The following is a 23158-nucleotide window of genomic DNA, read 5'->3' as shown; positions in this document are numbered from 1 at the left end:
ACAGACTAAAAAACACATGAATAACTGGCTTTGAGAGGTTAAGTTTTACTGTCTTTGAATATCTCCTTAATATACTTAAAAATAATCATAATCGTACCTAAAATTTCAAGGTATATTGTAACCTGTTATTCCAAACAGAATCTGTATAATCTAAGCCTAGAAAACTCCCACAGGACCTCTTCATTCTCCTGAATGAAATCCATCTTTCCTCAAGTACAGCATTAAAAAATAAACTTAGAATTATTACGTAATACTCTTAATTTGTCGAATTTGTTTTGAATTGTAGAATATATTATTTTTACTTCCTTACGGGCTCCTGTGCTCAGATGGGCTCTGACCTCAATGCTGAACTGTCGCAGATTGCCTACCACGATTATCACGTATCTCTCTGCATTCTGGCTCGTAATTGTTCTGTCATTTAAAATAAAGACAGAGGAAGTCTTCAGATTGAAAAGCAGGATCAGATGCAATGGTTTCCAGAAAGCTTTGCTGGACTTATTTTTACAGTAGCTGGAATAGCTGATGTCTGCACAGATGACATGGACAGTCTCCCTCATGTAAAACAATGAAAAGGTAACTGGGTTGGCGCATCCTTTGAAATTCCACAAGTAACAAAAATCTGCTGATCCTTTCTTTCTCTTCGTCTAGCCTGCTGTTGAACCCCTCTGTTTAAAAGTGAAACCAAATCAAGAGATCCATTTAGCATGAATCCCTTTACAACCCCTGCTAATTGGCTGTGGTGGGTGGTTACTGCTTTTATGTTAAAACCCAGGAGGTAAGTTAATTACAATATGATTTCATTTAGATAAGGTTATGGGACTGCTTACTGGTGGGTATTGCAACCTTACTTACAAGAAGAGCACTCAGAACAGCACAGAGGAAGGGGGAAGTAATTATCACAGGATACACCTTGGAACTGGGTGGCACCTGCCTCTCCCTAGAATGTGAGGAAAACCTACAGAAGGGAAAATGCAACATAACGTCTATGTAAAATCCCTTTAGCGTGTCACCATTAGACTCTGCCTTTTAAAAACTCCATTGATGGCTGGCTGAATGGCCCCTAGAAACCCTGTGGTATACAAGGGATCTTAATGAGTTTTCTAGGATTTCTAACTCAGTTTTTTTTTTTTTATTAAACCCCTCTCACCTCCTGCCACTAAAATATGAGCCAAAGGAACAAGGGTGGGGTGGGGTGGGGGGGTACCTGATTTTGGAACTTTTCAGCGCAAATCTCAATTTTTGTAAGACTATTATCATTGGTTTTTTTTACTTGAAATTTAAGAAACAGGCAAGGAGGAGAAAAAGAACATTCAGCAGCAACAGAGCTCTTTAGAGTCTTGGAACAGTTAATTTTTTCAACTTCCTTGGATGACTTGGACAGAAAGCCCCACTGAATTCAAAGGTGCTTGTGGAAAGGTGGAAGCCTGGGAGGGAGCAGGAAGGGCTTGGGGGTAGGGATGTAGGTTAGACTGCTTTATTTCCTCTAGCCCTTGCGGTCTGAACAGGCTTGTTTGCTTGCTAATTTTCTGCTCTCTTCATAAAAGATAGAGGAAGATACAGTGTGAGGGCTGTGATTTAGAATGGCGTCATTATTCCATAATTGAAAATACCGTGCGCTCGGCTGTCTGGTAGAATATGCCCATCAGAAGTAACCTGTAGCTCCGGAGGCCAGTGGGTTGCTATGACAACCAGACAAAAGAGTTTAATAATAGCTCTCCCTCAAAGCTGGAAAATTGACAAAAAAAGATGAGATTTCTAAATGCAAGTGTTTCTCCTATAAATGCAAACAAGCACCAAATTCATTTATTTCTTTGTTCAACAAATATTCCTTGAATGCTGATGCTGTGCCTGGCTATGTCAGGAGCTGAGGGAAAGCCAGACGGGGTCCCTCCATGATGGGGTTCACATGCTAGTGCAGGAGGCAGATAAGAGAGAGTAAACAAATCAATAAACTGGATAATTCCCACACGCGAGAAGGTCTTGCAGGAAAGAAAGTGACGGGGCTGTGATCCTCAGCGAGAGGTGACCAGTGCAGGAACTGCAGAGGGACCCGGTCACAGCGCAGAGCACTGATCGTGTCTCTGGGCTCAGAGGAGATTGAGGAATGAAACAGAAAATGGAGTCTTACAATCTTGATGAACGTAGGGCTAGAAACACAACTACGAACTGGCAGGTTACTCTTCGCTTGCTGGTAGCGGTTAGGGCTCTATATAGAAAGAAGGGTGGTTTGTGTTTTTAAAATAAAATGTGGGTATTTGTAAGGATAATGATAATGATAAAAGCTATATCCCAAACTTGACAGAAGCGATTATTCGCAACGTCGTCTGGCAGCTGTTTCTGAAGTTTGCACAAACACAGAGAGTGACCCTCTGTGTGTTCGCTGAATAAACTATGATGAACTGGAAGTCAGGACAAGAATCCAGCAAGAAATGAAGTTTTGAATAGACTATTGAGCCGAACAGTCTGGGCTTCAACAGAGGGGGAGACGAGTAGATTTACATTCACACAGCACTGCAGAGATGATCGAGGCACAGAAGATGCTAGAATGTTGCTAAATAGCTGAGCCTGCTCTTAAGAAACTTCCAGTTTTCATCATTACTGTGTAATTGATAGCTTTTTTTAACAGAAGTAACATTTGCTGTTTAAGATAATTAATACTGCCATTGATTATACAGAGCCATTTGTCAATGCTCTTTTCTTTCTTTTCAGAAGTGGAAACATTCCATGATACAATGCCAAGACTAGACTTTGGCTCCTGGTCTGGGGTTCCAGTAAACATTTAGGCTATGAAGCTATCTTTAATCAGAACACCATGAAGTGCCTTTCCTTGCCTTTTCTGCATAGAGCAGCAGCAAGAGCCCGGGGAGCTCCCCCAAGGCTTTCTGGGGTGGAAGGCCCAGCCCATGTTATGTGGGTTGCAGTCACACCCCGGGGTGGTGTTGCCACTTTGGCGGCCATGTGATAACATCTGGCCTGACAGATGGTGTGGTAGAGATTGCTAGTTAACCTAATAGCCTTTCTCCCCCATTCTATAAGAAGGAACCCCTGAATTTTAACCTGATACATGTTGTCCTAGAATAAAAACTACCCGTTCCAGGCACTCTTGAAGTCAGCTGTGGCTACGTGGTTAAGACCTGGCCAGCGTGATGTGCCTACAACTGCAGTACCACCTCTCTCACAGGGAAGGCTCATGCCCTCCCTTGCCCTCCCTCTCTTCTTGATGCCTGGAACATAGACACAGGTCTGAGCCAGTTTGGGCCGTGTGGACCAGGACAACACCCTAAGCATAGCAGAAGGGGAACACAGAAAAACCTGGGTCTTAGGGGACTTTCTAGATGAGGGGCGACGTAACAGGTTGGACTTTAATACAAGAAACTCCTTGTTTAAATGACTACTAGGTCTCTATTACTTACAACCAGACCTGTGTTCCAGCCAATACACAAAGTGAGAGAAAACGTGAGCTCTGAGGTCTTCTGAAGACACGGACTCTAGATCAGGCTGTGCCTGAAGGAAGTTCCACTGCTGGATTTTTCTGTTACAATAGCTCCGCCCCCCCCCCCCCCCCCGCCCTCCAATCTACTTGATTTTCTTAAGATCTAAGTTAAGGTAATATTACTTACAATTTAGAGTCCTGGTTCTTCACTTTCTTTAAGGCACAGCTCTGTTTGGAAGAAATCATTTGCCTGACATTTACATTAGGTCCTGTTTAGCTCATTTCCCTAGAATTAAATAGTTTGCCCCCAGATAATATTTGCTTGAGATACGGTGTTTCTAAGCAGCAATTTTAACTTTGGAGGTGAGAGTGTAACAGGCTGACTCCGTTAGGTGACTCCCCAGACTAGGCTGTTTGAGGAGAAAAATCAGTCTCCCATATAGATGGAATGTTTTTAGAACAATATCCATTCCTTACTCTGGGCCTTGCATGGACCATGCAGAACCCGCAAGGTTACACATGTAAGGAATGGAAGTTTGATGAAACAGATCTGGGTGACAAATGGCTCAGAGTCAAGGAGGAGGTCCTTCCTGTTTTGCACAAAACCTATTGCCCCCATGGTACTCGGAGCCACGCAGCTTCTGTGGATACTATCTTATTTTTTATTATAATTTTAAAAATCAGTTGCATTCAAATCATATTGAATGGCTCTTGTTGGTTTTAAAAATAACATTCTCTTACCTTTCTACTGATGGTCACATTTTCTATAAGTGGTTTTGCTTCCTAATACTTCCCTGCTTTATCATATTTGTTATAATGAATATCCTTTTAAAGTTAGAGTGATAAAAAGGGTCTTGAAGTTTCTAAGCAGATATGGGAAGGAGACACTGTCACATGTACTCCTACCTTAGGTCTGATGAGCAGAAGTGTCATATCATCCTTGACATTATAAAATTACAACAAATTTGCCTTTTTCTAAGAATGGACCAAAGGGGGTGTGGTGCCTGGGTGGCTCAGTCATTTAAGCATCTGCCTTCGGCCCAGATCATAATCCCAGGATCGAGCCCTATGTCAGGCTCCCTGCTCATGGCAAGTCTGCCTGCTTCTCCCTCTCTTTTTGCCCCTCCCCACCTTGTGCTCTAAAAAATAAATAAATAAAATCTGGAAAAAAAAAAAAAAAAGGATCAAAAGCTTTCCCCAGATTCTTAAAATATCAGGTACAAAAAACTTTTAAAATCTCTGCTCAACTAAAAGCAATGAAAAGAGCTATTAGAATTTAATTTCTTTCTTTAATATAGATAAGCCAGTTGTGAAATTAATTTCTAGTTTATCCTTCTGGAAGCCCTAACGACACTCATCATTTGAACTTAGAAGAACTTGCAAAAATCTGGGTTACGCTTTTCAGACTACAGGAACAGATACGAAAGATAATTAAGGTCATTCTAAATCTTACAAAGAGTAGTCTTGCAAAGAGTGTTATATTGAGCATTCGCTAAAAGATGTGCTGATTAATTGGAAAACTGAGACAAAGGTGCTTTCCTGTTAAGAACGGATTTCAACACTGCTAGTTGTGTCACTCACTGCACGAGTAAGGGTTTTATACATTTAGCAGAAACACCGAATTAAAAAGCCAGGAGGTTTAGGTTCTAATACCAGTTTTATTTGCAACTAATCACATACAAATCACTTATCTATAAAATAATGATTAACATCGATTCTCTAATTCACAAATATATCACGAAACCAAAATTCTTCCCAAGAAAACTTCTTTGTAAACCAAGCTATTACTGCTACTTAGCTTTTACCTAACTCAAAGGTTGAGAATGACAAATTAGAGGATTTGTCATTTATCAGTCATTTGCATACCTTAATTCTGCAGATAGGCAATCTGGTACAGATCAGTACTGTCCTATTTCAACCTTACAAAACAAAAAGCTATCCACAAGAAGTTACTGGTGAAGAAAAAATTGGCCAAATACACTACTGAGACACAGCTTTGTGTTAAGTACAGTGCTTGTAACAACCCTGCTGTTAAACAGAACAAAATGTAGCCTAAACAGCTAAAAGCATGTCTGCCCTTTTGAAGGAACACATACTGTTAGGACAAGCATCTTAGTTCACTAAAAATGTTAAAGAGGAATGTTTTGTAGTATCTTCAGATGGCCAATCAAAATGGCTGAGACAACTTTTTTTTTTTTTAACCTTTTGTGTCTCCCTCTCTCCATTTTCATCCTATATTTCATTAAAAAATTCAGTTCCCACCTGAGAACACAATCCTCTGTACTCAGCCAAGGTGTAAGAAATGTTAGCATTCTACCACTAGAGCATAAACATAGAAGAGGAATTAGCATGTTACTGAATGAAGATTCAGGAAGAAAATTCTAACTGGGTATAGAAAAAACGTCTACACCATAAGCATCTGGTCATTTTTCACGGGTACGTAGCGTGACAACCATAGCTAGTAAACCCTCAAGAGGTAAGCACTTGTATTTAGCAATGTCAGTTTTGTACGATGTCGTCTGTTTCTGAACTCTCCCTTACATAGTGTGACAGAAACAAAGACTGGAGCATGGTTCACAGAGAAACACAGAATACAAATACCCTAATAAAATAACCATGTATACCACTGTTTAGGGAAATAGTTTAGACGAAATATACTTTCACTACTGGCCCCAAATGCCATCATTCACTTATGTTATTTAACTGTAAACTTTTAATACAAAAATACCTTTAAGCTGATAATAACATTTAGTGACTTACAAAACTGACAATATTTCAATGCTACACAAAACAGTTCTATACACAACTTAAAGTTTTAAAGTTCTTTGCTGGCACTTGATTTTATAGTTGATAGACACAATATCTACTGATCTCAATAAAATACTGTTCTTAGCTTACACATATTTTCAAAACGAATATTATCTCATTAAACAGCAAAGAATAATCACATTTTGCTGACGAATCTAAGATGAACACCAAAACTGTACAGCCAAAGTATTTTAAGAATCACATAAACTTTTTAAGACAATGGATACAAATTTACACAATCGTGTCCAGTGAAAAAGAGGATGATTCCTCTGATTCTGTGAAGCATATATCAAGTATAGATCAAAAATGTGAACCTACAAAGCAAGTTAGTTTAGTTTGTTTTTTTCCCCAAGGTTTTTCGATGACTGGTGACACTACTAGAACAGATGGAAAACTGGTCACTGTTTGCAAATACACATTTTACATTACAAATTTAAAACTGAAATTTCTTTTTTAAACAGTAGAATCCTGTTTTTGTTTGTTTTTACGTTTAGTGAGCTTACGGCCATTTTGAACATCATTACAAATGAAATCACCAGTCACATTAAACATATGCATTTTTTTTTTCTTCACAAAAGGGGAGGTGACTAAACTAAAACCTGGCAAACTATATTTAAATTAGAACACATTTTGTAATAACCCACTCGTTTAAAGTTTTGGAAACCTACTACCCTGTTCTGAAGGAAAAAGAGACTTTCAAAACCCTACCTGGTAATTCCTATCCAATCAGTTTACTATTTTAAAAATCAAAATTCAAGTCACAGTACTTGTGGCACGAAACAGAACATAAGATTTTATAACAGAAGACTAAATTAGTATAATCAAACATAAACATACCCAACAATCAAATCAATACTGGACTTTTAGAACAGTAAATTATTAAATAGGTTGATTTCTTTGAGTGTATAAATTCCCTAACATTAATTATGTTAGTATTTCAAATACCCTTTCTAAACCAAACCTGAAATTAATCAACCTGTTTGTGTTTGTTTTTTTCCAGCAAAGAGAAAGGGTATCTCTTTAAGACACTTTCCAAAGCAGTGAAAACACCTTAGTGTTTCAACCTATCTACAACAAATTCTGCTGATCCTGTGCATTTCACTGAGGTGCTACCTGAACCCACAAATCATCATCAGATAAAGAACTTGAACTTCCTGACTCAGAGTCCAGCTCACTGAATCCACCTAAATCCCATTCAGTGCTAGATTCACTCGGCACATCTTCTTCCTCAGTGAGGAAACTGTGACCAGGTTCAAGGCAGGAAGGATAAACGCGAGCTGAGAGGCAAAAGAAGTTAGAATCAAACTGGAAGAGGCCTAAGGTGGTACCTATGTTAATCCACTGGTCTCCCCTAGTGTCATATTCATACACGGTCACCCGGTTCTTCTTCCACTGCGGGGTGCGCGACGTGATCAGCAACAGTTTTTGGCCGTGGTTGATAATGCGGTAGTTGTTGGTCTCCGACACCAAGGGAATATTATTAATCTGCCTCCATTCTCCTCTGACTGGATTGTAGACCTTCATGACGGGGATGTCGCAGATGCAGTAGATCTCATCATTGAAGACACAGGCTTCCTGAAAGTCATTGCGCTTGAGAGAAACACACTTGAGCCACATATTGTGGCTAGGGTCATAGCAGAACATGCGCTTACTGTTGAGAGCATAAAGATAGTTCTGGATCACCATTAGGTCGAAGGATATGAAGGAATGGGGTAGCGGAGCCACCAGCGCCCACTGGTTTCTCTGGACACTGTAGCATTCCACTTCCTTCAGTTTAACGCCGGTGATCGGGTCTCGCCCGCCCAAGATGTAGATGTAGCCGTTGAGGTAGGCCACATCCATGCCCTCCCGACACAGCAGGCGGTCGGCGAGCTGCTGCCAGCTATTCTGGGCTGGCTTATACACCCACAGGTCCTTCCTGGGCTGAGCGGCCAGGTAGATGTCATGGTCCGGAGACACACAGACAGCCAAAGTGGTGACAGTCCTAGTGTGAGCAAGGCAGGTCAGAGGCGACGGCACTTTGTAGATATCGCCGGTGTACGGGTCACAGCACAGAAAGGGATCTCTGGGATGTCCAAAGAAGATCACCATCTTCTTAGCACACACGCCCAGCCTCTGGGGTGGATTTTCTGCTGTGGGTACAACCGAGGAGCTGCTGCTCCCGCCGCTGCTGCTGCTGCCCCCGCTGCCACTGCCTCCGCTGCCGTTGCCGCTGCTGCAGCCGCCGCCACCGCCACTGCTGCCGCTGCCGCTGCTGGTTTCTGGCTTTGGCACCAGAGACTTGCACAACTTGTCACCATAGCGCATCTGCAGGGCCCCTTCAATAAGGTCCAGACAGTACTTCTTCACAATGGTGTTGGTCAGCAGCCCTTCCAGGTAATCCTTGTTTTCATCAGTGAAGTGCGTCCAGCGGACACACTTGAAGACTTCCGCAGCGCTGGGACCCCGCTCCTTGGGAGCCGCCTCCAACCACTGCACTGCCACATGACACACGGTCTGCTCCAGCTCTATGTTTAGACTATCCAGGCGCAGGATGGACAGCAACTGGGCGAGAGTCAGATCTGCCAAAGTCTCTTCCCGAATCGAACCCATCTGGCTGAGCTGCTTGAAATTGTGGGCTATAAAGGACTGGGCCTGCGATCGCAGCTTGCGATGGCCGAAAGCGTCGGCAAACTTGAAGATGGCAGTGCAGTTGGCCAGGTCAAGGCGGCGGGCTAGGAAGGAGGCACAGGCTTCTCGCACGTACTCGAGCTGTAACATGTCAGACGCTGCGTAAAGGCGTTCCACGTTGGCTTCACTCAAGGACACTCGACCGGTGTAGCAGTAGTCGACCAGCACCTCAAAGGACTCAGCATCCACATCATGCATGGTCACATTCGCCTGGTGGCTCTCGTACATGCCACCGGTGAACATGCTCTTGAAGTAGGGACACGCGGCAGCCAGCACGTTACGGTTGCAGGGGAAGAGGCGGCCAGTGCCCGGCCCACTGCCAGGCGTCACCACCTCGATGGTCACATCACATAACAGCCGCGCGTCGTAGAAGGACTTCAGCTGTGCCAGGAGGGCTGCAGAATGAGCCGTGTCCTTCAGCTCCTCCGGGCCCGTGAAAAAAGCCGAAACGGTAGGCTTGTGGATCCTCTTGGGCCGCTTGCCGCCGCGGGGACTGGCCAAGCGGCGAGAGCGCGGAGCTTCTTCCCGGGACTGCATGGTGGAGATGGCGGCGGGGTACGAGGGCGAGAATGGGTGCAAGGACCGGGCTCTGGCTCCTCCTCGCCCTCTTCTCGCTGGCGCTAGATCGCGGTGTCTCCGGAGAGACTGCAGCACGGGTCCATTTACCTAATTCAGCCCAATGCCGCAGTGCCGCCTCCCTTTATCACGTAGCCAGTGCCTGACTCACCCTCTTCCAGTTCCGCGCCCTTTCTCGCCTCAGCTCGCCTTACAGAACCCGCTGGACGGAACCGAGAGAGCCGCCACTGCCGCGCTGGCAATACCGGTAGGCGTCCGAGAGAACTACGGCTCCCAGGCTGCCTTTCGCGCCTCAAGGCATGCCGGGGCCCTCCAGACTCAAGGGGATAGGCGGATGGACAGAAGCCGCTATGCATGTTGGGAATAGTAGTTTCGATAATATCGCGAGATTTATCGGCCGTTCATTGTTTCAGCTGACGGAATTAGAAATCGCTAATTTTCTTTCGTTCGGATTTATGGTTTAGAACTTTGGATTTGGAATCCAGATTAGTCGTCTGTTCTGTATTTATCGACTGTTTGGCTTCGCTCTCAGAATGGTTTTCAAGAATGTGAATAACAAGAATATGTCATAGCGCTGTGTGACGACGACATGAATTGCGTAGGTTAAATAGGATGCTCTGAATAAATATTTGCGGATTAGAATAATAAAGTACGTACGCAGTATCTATAATGTAAAGGTTAGATGAATTTTAGCTATTTTTCTACCATTTATGGAAAATCAAGCACCCACTCTTGAGATTATGAGCCTGTAGGAAAAAATTCAAAGCCCTGCAGGTTTCTGCAGAGATTCCACCCCTTCCTCGCCTCCGCCTTTTCGTAATATATATATATATTTTTTGCTCTTTTCAAATATTAGTTTCAGATGTACAATATAATGATTCAATAATTCTATACATTGCCTCGTGTTCATTAAGTGTATTCTTAATCCCCTTTACCTTTTTCATTCATCCCCCCCCTCCCCTGGTAACCACCAGTTTTTTCTATTTAAATCTGTTTTTTGTTGTTGTCTCTTTTCTTTATTTGTTAATAATTGATTTTATTTTCAAGATCAGTTTTAGGTGCTCTAAAATTGAGCAGAATTTTATAGGGAGCCTCCATATACTCCATCTCCTTATAGTTTCTCCTATTATTAATACCTCGCATTAGTGTTTGTGTTTGCTACAAGTGATGAACTTACACTGGTACGTTATTATGAATGAAGGTGGATCGTTTATATTAGATTTCACTCTTTGTGTTGTATAGCTCTATGGGTAGTGAAAAAGGTATAATGTCATGTATCCACCATTACAATAACATACAGAATATTTCACTGCTCTAAAAATCCTGTGTTCAATCTATTTATGCCTCCTCCCTGCCCACCAACCCCCAGAAACCACTGATTTTCTTGCTGTCTAGGTAGTTTTAGCTTTTCCAGGATGTCGTATAGGTGGAATCGCACAATGTGTAGCCTTTTAGAATACCTTCTTTCACTTAGCAATATTCATTTCCGTTTCCTCCATGTCTTTTTGTCATTAAAAGCCCATTTCTTTTATCATTGAATAATACTCCACTGTATGGATTTACCACAATTTACTTATCCATCATTTACTCTATGACATTCTGTTTGCTTTGAATTTTTGCAATTGTGAATAAAGCTGCTATAAACACTCTTGTGCTGGTTTTTGTGTGGACATAAGTTTTCAACTCATTTCGGTAAATACCAAGGAGAGCGGTTGCTGGGTCCTACATGTTTAGCTTTGTAACGAATTGCCAAAACATTTTCCAAAGTGGTGGCTATACGGTTTCTGCATTCCCATCAGCAGTTAATGCACATTCCTGTTGTTCCACATTCTTCCTAGCATTTGGTGTTGTCCGTGTTTTGAATTTTTGACCTTACCGATTTTAAACTTGCCTCTGGAAAAATTCTGAAGCATAGGATAGTATTTTAAACATTCAGTAGTATCTGCAGGGCAGTTAAATTTCAATCTCAGAGCAGTATATATGGATTCTGTCAAATTATGTAAATCAGGAATATAAATAGATGCTTTGGTGGTCTCACAGAGTCAATATTTCATGTTCAGGAAGCAGTGCAAAAGTATTTCCATTAACCTCTTAATGTAAATGTTTATAACTAGTCCAATATACCTCCTTACACTCCCACCCCCAAATCAATGGAAGCATCTGGAATTCTAGTTATGGAGGATAATTTTAAATAAAAATATTTCAACAAAGAGACCTTGTTCTACTCAGGATCCTTAAGAGATCTGCATCATACATACTCAAACATCCCTTGAATTAATCTAGTTTATACTTTATCAAAATGTTATATATTTGTATTTATCAACGTTGTTTCAGTATACAATCCTCAGAATAAATTGTGCTCAGCCATTGAGTTTTAACTTCTTCATGTATGCCCTTAACAGCATTATTTGCTTTCAATTGCTTTTCACAAAATGCAAAATATTAGACTCTGGGCTCTCAGGCCTACAGTAGCATTGTTCAATAGAATTTTCTGTAATGATGAAAATGTTCTGTATCTACAAGCCAAAGAGAAAAGCCTAGAACAGATCCTTCCCTCACAGCCTACAGAAGGAATTAACCCTGCTGGCATCTTGACCTTGGACTTAAAAAGTAGATGATAAATTTCTTTTAAGCCACCTGGTCTCTGCTACATAACAAAGTACCATGTCAGCCCTAGAAAACTAATACAAACATCTTCTGTTTTCCCACTAACCTCCCTTGGAGGGCATAAACCATACGTGCAGTGGGACTTGGTAATCTACCACATCACTTGCCTTTGTCTACATCTTTTTCTGCCTCATTGCTACTCACTACACAGCGTGGCTTAGTGCTTAGTTCCACTGGCCCACTCATCTTTCTGGGAAGACATTTACTTCCCAGGAGGAATTTCAGAACTTTTTGCTCCCCCAAATGCTTCACCCTTGAAGTCCCTGGGTCTTCTACCTATGTACCTTTGCCTTTTTAGGACTCATTGATCACCAGATTTTTTTTCTCCTATAAAAACCCCCAGATATTTGTTAACTATAATACTTGACTCCCTTTGGGCGGCTCACTCCTCTGCCTTTGGCCGAGTCTGGGAGGCCAAACCTCTGGAAGTAGAAATACATCCTTCCATCCCACTCCTAAGATTACCAGGATATACTTAAAACTAGCTCTCCAAGATTTTCACCCCATGATTCAAGGCTTTGTTGACACATCTTGTAATAATCCAATCCCCCCAGTAAAGAATCTTAATGGCAAGGGATACTGACTAGTTTAACATTTGTGAGCAATAAACAAGCCAAACCCAGGTTTCTCTAGTTCCTAACCCCAATGCCATCTGGCCTATATGCAATCCAACACCACTCATTTCACAGTTATCAACTTATGTTCTGCTTTTCCCCCACCCCCATACCCCTTCACCCTGATTCAAATATCTTTTTGGCCATCGCAAGGAAAAAAAGAAAATCAACAATACACATGAACTGCTATGCCTCTGGGGTTTCTTGAAGCCGGTAATTATTTCTCTAGGACTCTCTGCAAACCTGAGAAATTTAACCTTTCCCTGTAATTCTCTCCTTATCCATCATGCAGATGACTGTCATCTGTGCGCACCTGATTTTAACAACTTGTTTATTACAAGCTTTTGCCCACAACAGACATAAGGTTTCTAAAAACACAATGCAATCATTCAGCTCCCTCAAGAGCATTAGCTAGGACATGCTACCTCCCGTGAAGGGACGACTCTGTCCCCTGAATGTCTTAACACCATCATTAATTCCCCTTTCCCTGAGACCAAAAGGCAATTCTGAGGGTTTCTAGGATTAGTTGGCTAATTGCTAGAACCAGACCCCTAGCTTTTTCGCTATTGCCTCTCCCTTGTATGCCATGACTAAGAAAACAATGCCATTCTCCCTAATTGGGACTCTCCTTCCACATCTGCATTTCAAAACCTGAAAACCTCCTTATCTGTTTCTCCTACTTTTAGGCTCTCCAATTGCTCATTACCCCTTTCCCTTCTTTTACAACAAAAGAAGGACATTCATATCCTTGTTTTCAGGATGGTTAGAAGCTTTTCTTTGCAAACAGCCTACTGCCACAACTGTAGCTAAGCTGCTACCAGAAGAATTACTTCGGAATCCCTTTGTTCCTCTCTAGTGATAGAGAAATTCACTTCAATGGTAAGGTTATTCAGGATATTCGACAAGTACGCACACTGCTACAAAAATTTCCCTATTCTCTACCTCCCTCAATCCTCTGGGGAAAACAAAACACAACACAATGATACTCAAATTCAAGAACATTTGTTGTTTTTTAATTCATTTGTTTGAAGGCGCCCTTAATTTGACCAATACAACACCTATCCTTAAATACTGCTAACATCTTATTAAATACACTCCTTTATCATCAACAGGTCAGGTTTCCTTTCCCACCACAGCCGTTACATGATCTTTAAACTGGAGATTTCATCTTCTGCAAAGACACCACCAAAAGACCAATCTTGATTCCAAGAGGAAGGAATCTTACATCGTGTCTTACACACCAATGCTTCTACAAAACTACAAGGGGTGTAACGTGTCTTTTATATCCCACAATTAAGAAATGCAAGACAAGTCTGGTTTCACATATAAGGAGCTTGGAATTCACCACTCTGCCTAACAAGTAAGAAGCTGAAGAGGCTGAAAATCAACAACTCTGCTTGGATTCATAAAGCGAGAGGAAAACACAGGGCAAACAGCGGCCCAAGACTGAACAAACAGGTGAATACAGGGAGCTGTGGCTTACCGGAGCAGATGCCCAGGAGCTGAAACGGCAGCCAGAACCAGTGCCAAGGTGGAAAAACCTGAAATATGATTGAAGAATTGCTGAGGGTTCAGTGTGGGCAACTCTATAGAGTTAACAGCTCTAGAGGACCTCAGTCATGGGCGGGGGTCGGGCCGTAGGCACAATAACGTGAGATTTACCTCTAGAACCTTGACCAGTCTTCACAGCAAGTAGACAGAAAAAGCCTCTCATACTCCGGAAGGGAGAGAGGAAAGGCAACCATTTTTAAATACATCAGAGCCCTCTGTTCTTAACAAGGATCATTTTCAGGAGAAACTAGTTAGTCAGAGGCTCACCTGCTGGGGTCTCATCAGAGCCTAACTGAGCTAAATGAAGAGAAATACCCACTGCCTGCCCACTTGATCCTAATCCTATCTGACCTAAGGGGAAGGAAAACAATTTAAACACAAGAACGTTTAAAGCTCACAGTTCAGAGATCTAAGCTCACTAAAAGACTGAAACCTAATCAGGGATTGATAGTGGAACCTGTCCCCTCTGCCCACACCTCACCACCACATTACTACAGGCCTACTTACAACAGTTCCTTTTACCTGGCACGTCATGTCTGGCCATGAAGAAAGAAAGGTAAAAATTTGAAGAGACAGAGCAAGTGTGTTTTTGTTTTTTTAAAAAGATTTTATTTATTTATTTGAGAGACAGCATGAGAGAGAGAGAGCACAAACAGGGGGAAGGGGTAGAGGGAGAAGCAGACTCCCCTCTGCGTAGGAAGCCCTATGCAGGACTTGATCCCAGGACCCTGAGATCATGACCTGAGCTGAAGACAGAGGCTTAACCAACTGAACCACACAGGCACCTGACTGTATTTTTTTTTATGTTGAATATCTTTTTCTTTTTTCTTTTCTTTTTTGCATTTGAGTGTAGTGTACACACAAGGTTACATTATTGTATTTTTTAAATTGAAGTATTGTTGACCCATAATGTTAGTTTCAGGTGTCTAGAGCAAGTGTATTTAATAAAGACAATTTGAAGAGACAAGAGCAAGCAGCAGAACCAGACAGGGCAGGGACGTTGGAATTATCAGACTAAGGATTGAAAACAACTATGCCAAGTACTCTAAGGATAAAGTAGACAGCATGCAAAAACTGATTGGGCAATGTCAGCAGAGTAATGGAAAGCCCAAGGAAAAAACAAAAAGAAATGATAGAGGTTCCAGTTCAAGATGGTGACACTGGAAGATTCTGAACTCACTTTCTCCCCTGGACAGACTAAATGTAGAGCTATGTATGGAACAATTTCCTCTGAAAAAAACCTGAAAACTGATGGACTGACCCCTCTGTACTGGGCAAATGAGAGGGAAATCACATGGAACTGCGTAAGAAAGGCTGAGAACAATCTTGCCACAACCCCCTAGTGGGAGACCACACAATGGAAAGGGAACTCAGGAACCCAAAGCTTCTCCATGTGGAGTGAAGGGTTCATACCCCACATTGGGCACCTTCTAAGACTACCAGCTGACAGATGATCCCCCAAAATGTCTGACTTTGAAGACCGTCAGGGCTGCCATCCACAAGACCCAAAGGGCTGCAGGAACTGAGGAATTTTTTTTTTAAGATTATTTATTTATTTGAGAGAGAGAGAGAGAGAGAGCATGCAAGCAGAAGCGGAGATGGGGGGAGAAGGAGAGGGAGAAGCAGGCTCCCCGCTGAGCAGAGAGCCCGATCTGGAGTTCCATCCTAGGACCCTGGGATTATGACGTGAGCGGAAGGCAGAGGCTCAACCGACTGAGCCACCCAGGCGCCCCTGAGGAGTGGTTCTTAAAGGGCTCACATGCCACTCACCATTCCCAGGGCCCAGCGCAGAAGCAGCCCTTTGGAAATACCTGGACTTCACAGGAAAGAGTCATTTGCTGATTTTAAAGCATTGGTCAGAAGGGCAGGGGCCCGATGGGATACACTCCAGGGATGGAGGCTAGTGGGTGCTATCGTCCTGCTCTCCCTCTGTCTTGCTAGAGCCAGCAGGCACCATTTTTTCCCTTTCCAGCAGGGGCCATCTTTATGCTCCACTAGGTAGACACTATGAAAATTAATAAAAGGAAAACTCATTTAAAATGGAGTCAGGAGGCCAGTGGAAGAGGGTTCAGCCCTAGCACTCCTAGTCAACCCCAGTGGATACTACTACGTTATTTACTCTCCCAGCAGGAGGAAGGAAGTTTTCTTGGGGATGGGGGGGGGGCTTCAAGAGTCCCGGCAGTGAGAGACAGTCACAAGTATGCCAATGAAAATCCAGTATACTTCCAGCTCTCAGTTTACGCCAATGGACTTTTTGTTTTTAACAGTCCCTCCCAACTCCTTCCTTTCCTCTATAGAAGACCTTCCTCTCCTTTTGTTCTTCAGATTTGCCTATAGTTTAACCTAGCCCTCTAGTCCTAGATCGCAGTTCTCTGCCATTCCTGAAACAAAACGAAATAGCCCCGCTATCTTTTGCTGTTAATATAACTGGCAGTTTTATTTTCAACGTTAATAGCACTATCTTCCGTGCCCTCAGTCTGCCTTACTGAAGGCAGCATGCGCCATCTTTTTTTCCCCCTTTTCATTTTTTCCCTCTTCTTCTTTGTTTGTTTGCTCAGTGCCCCTTGATCACCTGGCTGTGGAGGCCAGAGGGCTCGCATTCCTGGGTCCCAAGGGACTGTGACAACCAGAGAGACAGTTGTTGGCCGACTCCCTCTCCCAGGGCACTGCACAGAGAGCAGACTGAGACACACCCGCAAGGTTTCTGAGAAAGAGGTCTATTTACTTTGTCTAGGAGCTGTGGCCTAAGGGAGCAAGCAGGCTCCTGGCCTGGCCCACTTGGAGTGACCTATGGAGCTATCCCCAGGGCACAGAGACCCGGGGATGCAGTGTTTGTGCTCTCCTTCTGCTCCCGTATCTTCCAGAAAGAACCTTAACCACGTGGCTGGTGCCATGATTTTTGCAGCTGCAGCCAGGGAACACGCCTACATTGCCTGGCTCTAGGGGCCAACGGCTGAAGACTATGGCTCCCACAGGACTGTAACCAACCGAGATAGAGTTCTTAAGCAGCTGTGATCCCCAGCAGAGGCAACAGACTCAGGAGCTCAGTCTTTCGGTGACAGAGGCCTTATCACAGCTGCAGCCTGAAGGCCAGGCTTCTGATTAAATGTACATCTAAGAGCTGACTGTAAACCTTTCCTGAGACTACAGAGAGCAGGCACTATCTTTGCACTCTCCCTCTGTCACGCTCCAGAAGGCCAGCATCTCAGAGGAGCTCTTACACATCTCTGGCATCCAGGTTTGACTTCAGGTACCTGGCTTTGGAGGCCAGGAGGGCTTGTGGACTGTAAAAATTGGAGAGATGGTTTTTAGCAGTCTACTACCTCAGGGCACTGCACAGACTGCAGTCTGAAAGACTGAAAAAAAATAAATAAAAGTAAAATTGAGGGGGCACCTGGCTGGCTTAGTTGGTAGAGCATGCGACTCTTGATCTCAGGGTCGTGAGTTCAAGCCCCATGTTGGGTGTAGAGCGTACTTAAAAAAAAAAAAAAAAAGAAAGAAAAGAAAAGAAGTAAAATTGATATGCCTAGAGAGAAGAAATTATAAAATTATATAAAATTCACTTCAATACCTGTTAGTAATTGATAGGTCCAGCAGGCAGAAAATCAGTAAGGATATGTAGCAGTACTCCCTTATGCATGGTTTTGTTTTCCATGGCTTCAGTTATCTGCGTTTAACTGTGGTCTGGAAGCAGATGAGCCTCCGTCTGACTTACTGTCAGAAGGTCAGTAGTAGCCTAGCATGACCCCATGATGCCTATGATATTCATCTCACTTCGTCTCATCACATACACGTTTTATCATCTCACATCCCAAGAGGAAGGATGAGCACGGTACACTAAGATATTTTGAGAGAAAGATCACATTCATATAGCTGTCATTACAGTATATTGTTAAAATTATTCTAATTTATTATTATTGCTATTACTCTCTTACTGTGCCTAATTTACAAGTTAAAATTTATCATAGGTGTGTATGTATAGGAAAAAACATAGTCTATATAGGGTTCGGTAGTATCTGTTTGTTCAGGCATCCACCAGGGATCTTGGACCGTATCCACCATAGATAAGGGAGGACAATTTTAGTTGAACTGAATGGCACCTTCAATCGGCTGTATCTAAATTGACATTTGACATTTGAAGAATGCTTCATCTGCAACAACAGAATATACATTCCTCTCAAATTCACATGGAACATTCACCAAGATAGACCACATTCCGGGCTGTAAAACACCCCTTAACACATTTCAAAAAGAAGAAATCATATAAAGTATACTCTTAGACCACATGGAATTAAACTAGAAATCGGTAACAGAAAAATAACTGGAGAACTTCACTGTGTGTTACTAACGGTTAAACAACACACTTCTTTCTTCCCATCCGTCAGCTTTACTGGAGTATGATTCACAAATTAAAATTACATATATTAAGGTTGTACAACATGATTTTTTAAAGGTGTATAACATGATGATTTAAGATATTTTATGTAATGATTACCACATTTAAATTAGTTAATACATCCATCACTTTACATAGTTACCTTCAAAACATTTTTTTTTTGTCATGAGGACATTTAAGATCTACTCTTAGTAAATTTCAAGTATACAATACAGTATTATTAACTATAGTCACCATGCTGTACATTAGACATCTGGGACTTAACTGAAATTTCATACTCTTTGACCAACCTCTCCTTATTTCCTTACCCCTAGTCACTGGCAACCTCCATATATTCTCTGGTTTTATGAGTTTGAGATTTTTACATTCCACATATAAGTGATCATACAGCATTTGACTCTGTGTGCCTGGCTTATTTCACTTAGCATAATATCCTCCAGGTTCATCCATGTTGTTGCAAATGGTAGGATTTCCTTCTTTTAATACCTGAAAAATATTCCATTATATATGTATACCACATTTTCTTTATTCATCTGTCAATGGATATTTAGGCTGTAGCTGTATGTTGGCCCTTGTGAATAATGCTATAATGAACATGGAGGGCAGATATCTCTTCAAGATATTTATTTCATATTCTTTGGATATATACCCAGAAGTGGGATTGCTGTACAGTAGTTCTATTTTTAGTTTCTTGAGGAATCTCCATATAGTTTTACATACGGCTGCACCAACTTAAATTCCCACCAACAGTGCTGAAAGTTTCTCTTTTCTCCATATTCTTGTTATTACCAATACTTTTTATCTCGTCTTTTTTTGTGACTTACCTATTTATTTGAGAGAGAGAGAGCATGTGTGTGTGAGTGAGGGGAGGGGCAGAGGGAGAGAATCTTCAGACTCCCCTCTGAGTGCAGACCTGGAAGCGGGGCTCAGTCCCATGACCCATGAGATCATGACCTGAGCAGAAACCAAGAGTCAGATAGGTGCTCAACCGACTGAGCCACCCAGGTGCCCCATCTCTTGTCTTTTTGACACTATCATCCCAACAGGTGTGAGGTGATATCTCATTGTGGTTTTGATTTCTTTTTTCCTGATGATTAAGTTGATTATGTTGACTAGAAGTGATAAGTGTGGACGCTCTTGTACTTAATCTTAAAAAATTCATCCAACTTTGCACCATTAAATGTGATGTTAGTTGTGGACTTGTCATTATATGGCTTTTATTATATGAGAAGCATTTCTTCTATACCAAATTTGTGGAAAGCTTTCAATTTCGTCAAATGTTTTTTAGGATTGAGATGATCATGTGATTTTGATCCTTCATTTTGTTAATGTGATGTATCACATTTATTGATTTGCTTATGTTAAGCCAACCTTGCCTCACAGGGATAAATCCCTCCTGATTATGGAGCATTTTTCTAGTCTCATGTATTTATTTCTGCTACAATCTTTCTTACTTCTTTTCTTCTCCTATCATTGGATTTAGTTTACTCTTTTTTAAGTTCCTGGAGATGTAAAGTCTGGTTGTTTATTTGAGACTTTCTTTTTTCTTTTCTTTCTTTCTTTTTTTTTTTTTAAAGATTTTATTTATTTATTTGACAGAGACAGCCAGCGAGAGAGGGAACACAGGCGGGGGGAGTGGGAGAGGAAGAAGCAGGCTCCTAGCGGAGGAGCCTGATGCGGGGCTCGATCCCAGAACGCTGGGATCATGCCCTGAGCTGAAGGCAGACGCTTAACGACTGAGCCACCCAGGCGCCCCGAGACTTTCTTTTTTTTTTTTTTTAAAGATTTTATTTATTTATGTGACAGAGAGACAGCCAGCGAGAGAGGGAACACAGCAGGGGAGTGGGAGAGGAAGAAGCAGGCTCCCAGCGGAGGAGCCCGATGTGGGACTCGATCCCGGAACGTCGGGATCACGCCCTGAGCTGAAGGCAGACGCTTAACGACTGCACTACCCAGGCGCCCTCTTTTTTCTTAATTTAGATATTCATTGCTCTAAACTTCCCTGTTAGAATGGTTTTGCTGCATCTCACAAGTTTTGGTGTGTTGTTTCTATTCTCATTTGTCTCAAAATATTTTGGGTTTTCCTTTGATTTCTTCTTTGACCCATTACTAGTTCAGAAGTATGTTGTTTAATTTTCACATATTTGTGAATTTTCCAAATTAACCTCCTATTAATTGATTTCTAGTTTCATACTATTATGCTAAGGATAAATACTTGATAAGTATTTCAATATTTTTTTATTTTTATTTTATTTTTGTTTTTAAAGATTTTATTTATTTATTTGACAGAGATAGAGACAGCCAGCGAGAGAGGGAACACAAGCAGGGGGAGTGGGAGAGGAAGAAGCAGGCTCATAGCAGAGGAGCCTGATGTGGGGCTCGATCCCATAACGCCGGGATCACGCCCTGAGCCGAAGGCAGACACTTAACCGCTGTGCCACCCAGGCGCCCCAATATTTTTTTATTTTTAAGAGTTGCTTTGTGGCCTAACATATGATCTGTCCTGGAGAATGTTGTATGTACACTTGAGAAGAATGTATATTTTGCTGATATTAGATGGAACGTTTTTTGTCTGTTAGGTCCATTTGGTATAGTATTGTTTACACTTGCTATTTTACTTATTTTCTGTCTGGGTGATCTATCCACAGTTGATAGTGGAGCATTAAAATCCTGTATAATTATTTTATTAATGCTGTTCATTTCTCCTTTTAGCTGCGTTAGTATTTGCTCTCTATATTTAGGTGCTCCTATGTTGGGGGTATAAATATTTATAATTATTATATCCTTTTGATGAATTGACCCTTTTATCATTGTATAATGACCTTATTTGTCTCTTGTTACCCTCTTTTACAGTGAGTGAGTCTATTTAGTCTGATATAAGTGTAGTTATCCCTGCTCACTTTTGGCTGCCATTTTCTTGGAACATCTTTCTCCATACCTTCAGTTTTCTCCTACATGTGTCCTTGAAGCTAAAATGAGCCTCTTGTAGGTAGCATATCATTGGGATTTGTTTTTTACCCATTCAATCTTTCTATATTATTTGTTTGGGGCATTTATGTAAGTAATTTTAAAAAAAGATTTATTTATTCACTTGAGAGAAAGAGAGAGAGTGGGTGTGTGTGAGCAGGGAAAGGGGCAGAGAGAGAGGGAGAGTCTCAAGCAGACTCCCCGCTGAGTGCAGAGCCCGACATGGGGCTCAGTCATGACCTGAGCCAAGTCAAGAGTCTGACACTTAACTGACTGGGCCACCCGGACACCCCTGTTTAAATAGTTTTTGCTATGCAGGGACTTACTATTGCTGTCTTATTGTTTTCTGACATTTGTATTTCCTTTATTCTTTATTTTATCTCTTGCTATTTTTCTTTGTGATATATGATTTTTTCTTAATCTTTTGTGTTATGTACTGCATGTTTTTCCTTTGTGGTTACCTATGAGATTACACAAAATATTTTATAGTTATAACAGCTTATTTTAGCCTGATAAAAACTTCAACTGCATACAAAACTCTGTACTTTTACCCATACCCCCATTTTAGGTTACTGATATTACAATATACATTTTTAAAATATTGTGTATACACTATCAAATTATTATATATTTTTAATACATTAATTTGTAAAACTTTTAAACTAGAGTTGAAATAATTTTTGCACCACTATTACAAGATCAGAAAATTCTGACTTGGACTATTTTTCTTTACCATTGAGTTTTGTTTTGTTTTGTTTTGTTTAAAGAGACAGAGAAAGAGCGCAAGCAGGGGGAGCCACAGGCAGAGTGAGAGGGAGAAGCAGGCTCCCCGCTGAGCACGGAGCCTAATGTGGGGCTTGATCCCAGGACCCTGGGATCACGACCTGAGCCAAAGGCAGACGTTTAACTGACTGAGCTGCCCAGTCACCCTTTACTGTTGAGTTTTACATATTTAGATGGTTTTCAGTGTTTCTCATTGCTAATTTCATTTCCATTTCACTATGAAGAACTCCCTTTACCATTTCTTGTAAGGCAGGTTGGGTGGTGATAAAGTCCCTCAGCTTTTGCTTGTTTGGGCGTTTTCTGTTTCTCAGGACAGTTTTCTGGGTATAGTATTCTTCTTTAGTAGGTTTTTGGCTTCAATATTTTGAATATATTTCAGACACTCTCATGGCCTGCAAGGTCTCTACTGAGAAATCTGCTAATATTTTTGGGACTTCTTGTATATAATGAATCAGTTGCTGCTTTCGAAATTCTCTCTTTATTTTTGACTTTCAGTCATTTAATGTGTCTTGGTGACCTTTCAAAGTCATGCTAAGGACATTTAGGGCTCATGAACCTAGATGTCCATTTCTCACCCCAAATTTGGGAAGTTTTCAGCCAGTATTTTTTTTGAACTTTTTTATTAATATATTTTTGTTAAATTTCTTTGTAATTTTTTCCTGCTAGACTTGGTGTTGGTAGCAGTGTTGTAGT

At 41.6% G+C, this 23158-nt stretch overlaps 1 protein-coding gene across 1 annotated transcript; it reads right to left on the bottom strand.

Annotated features, from left to right (window-relative positions):
• Nucleotides 1-5079: 5079 nt before the first annotated feature.
• Nucleotides 5080-11121, bottom strand: LOC103677553 (kelch repeat and BTB domain-containing protein 6). Its single transcript, XM_040623258.1, has one exon. It carries the CDS (start codon nt 9446-9448, stop codon nt 7340-7342), a length of 2109 nt encoding a protein of 702 aa, XP_040479192.1. The 5' UTR covers nt 9449-11121; the 3' UTR covers nt 5080-7339.
• Nucleotides 11122-23158: the final 12037 nt, after the last annotated feature.

The sequence above is a fragment of the Ursus maritimus genome, unplaced genomic scaffold (assembly GCF_017311325.1).
Source record: "Ursus maritimus isolate PB19 unplaced genomic scaffold, ASM1731132v1 scaffold_10, whole genome shotgun sequence".
Classification (NCBI taxonomy): Eukaryota; Metazoa; Chordata; class Mammalia; order Carnivora; family Ursidae; genus Ursus; species Ursus maritimus.
Note: the sequence above shows the minus strand (reverse complement) of the source record. Positions and strands in the feature narration are given on the sequence as shown.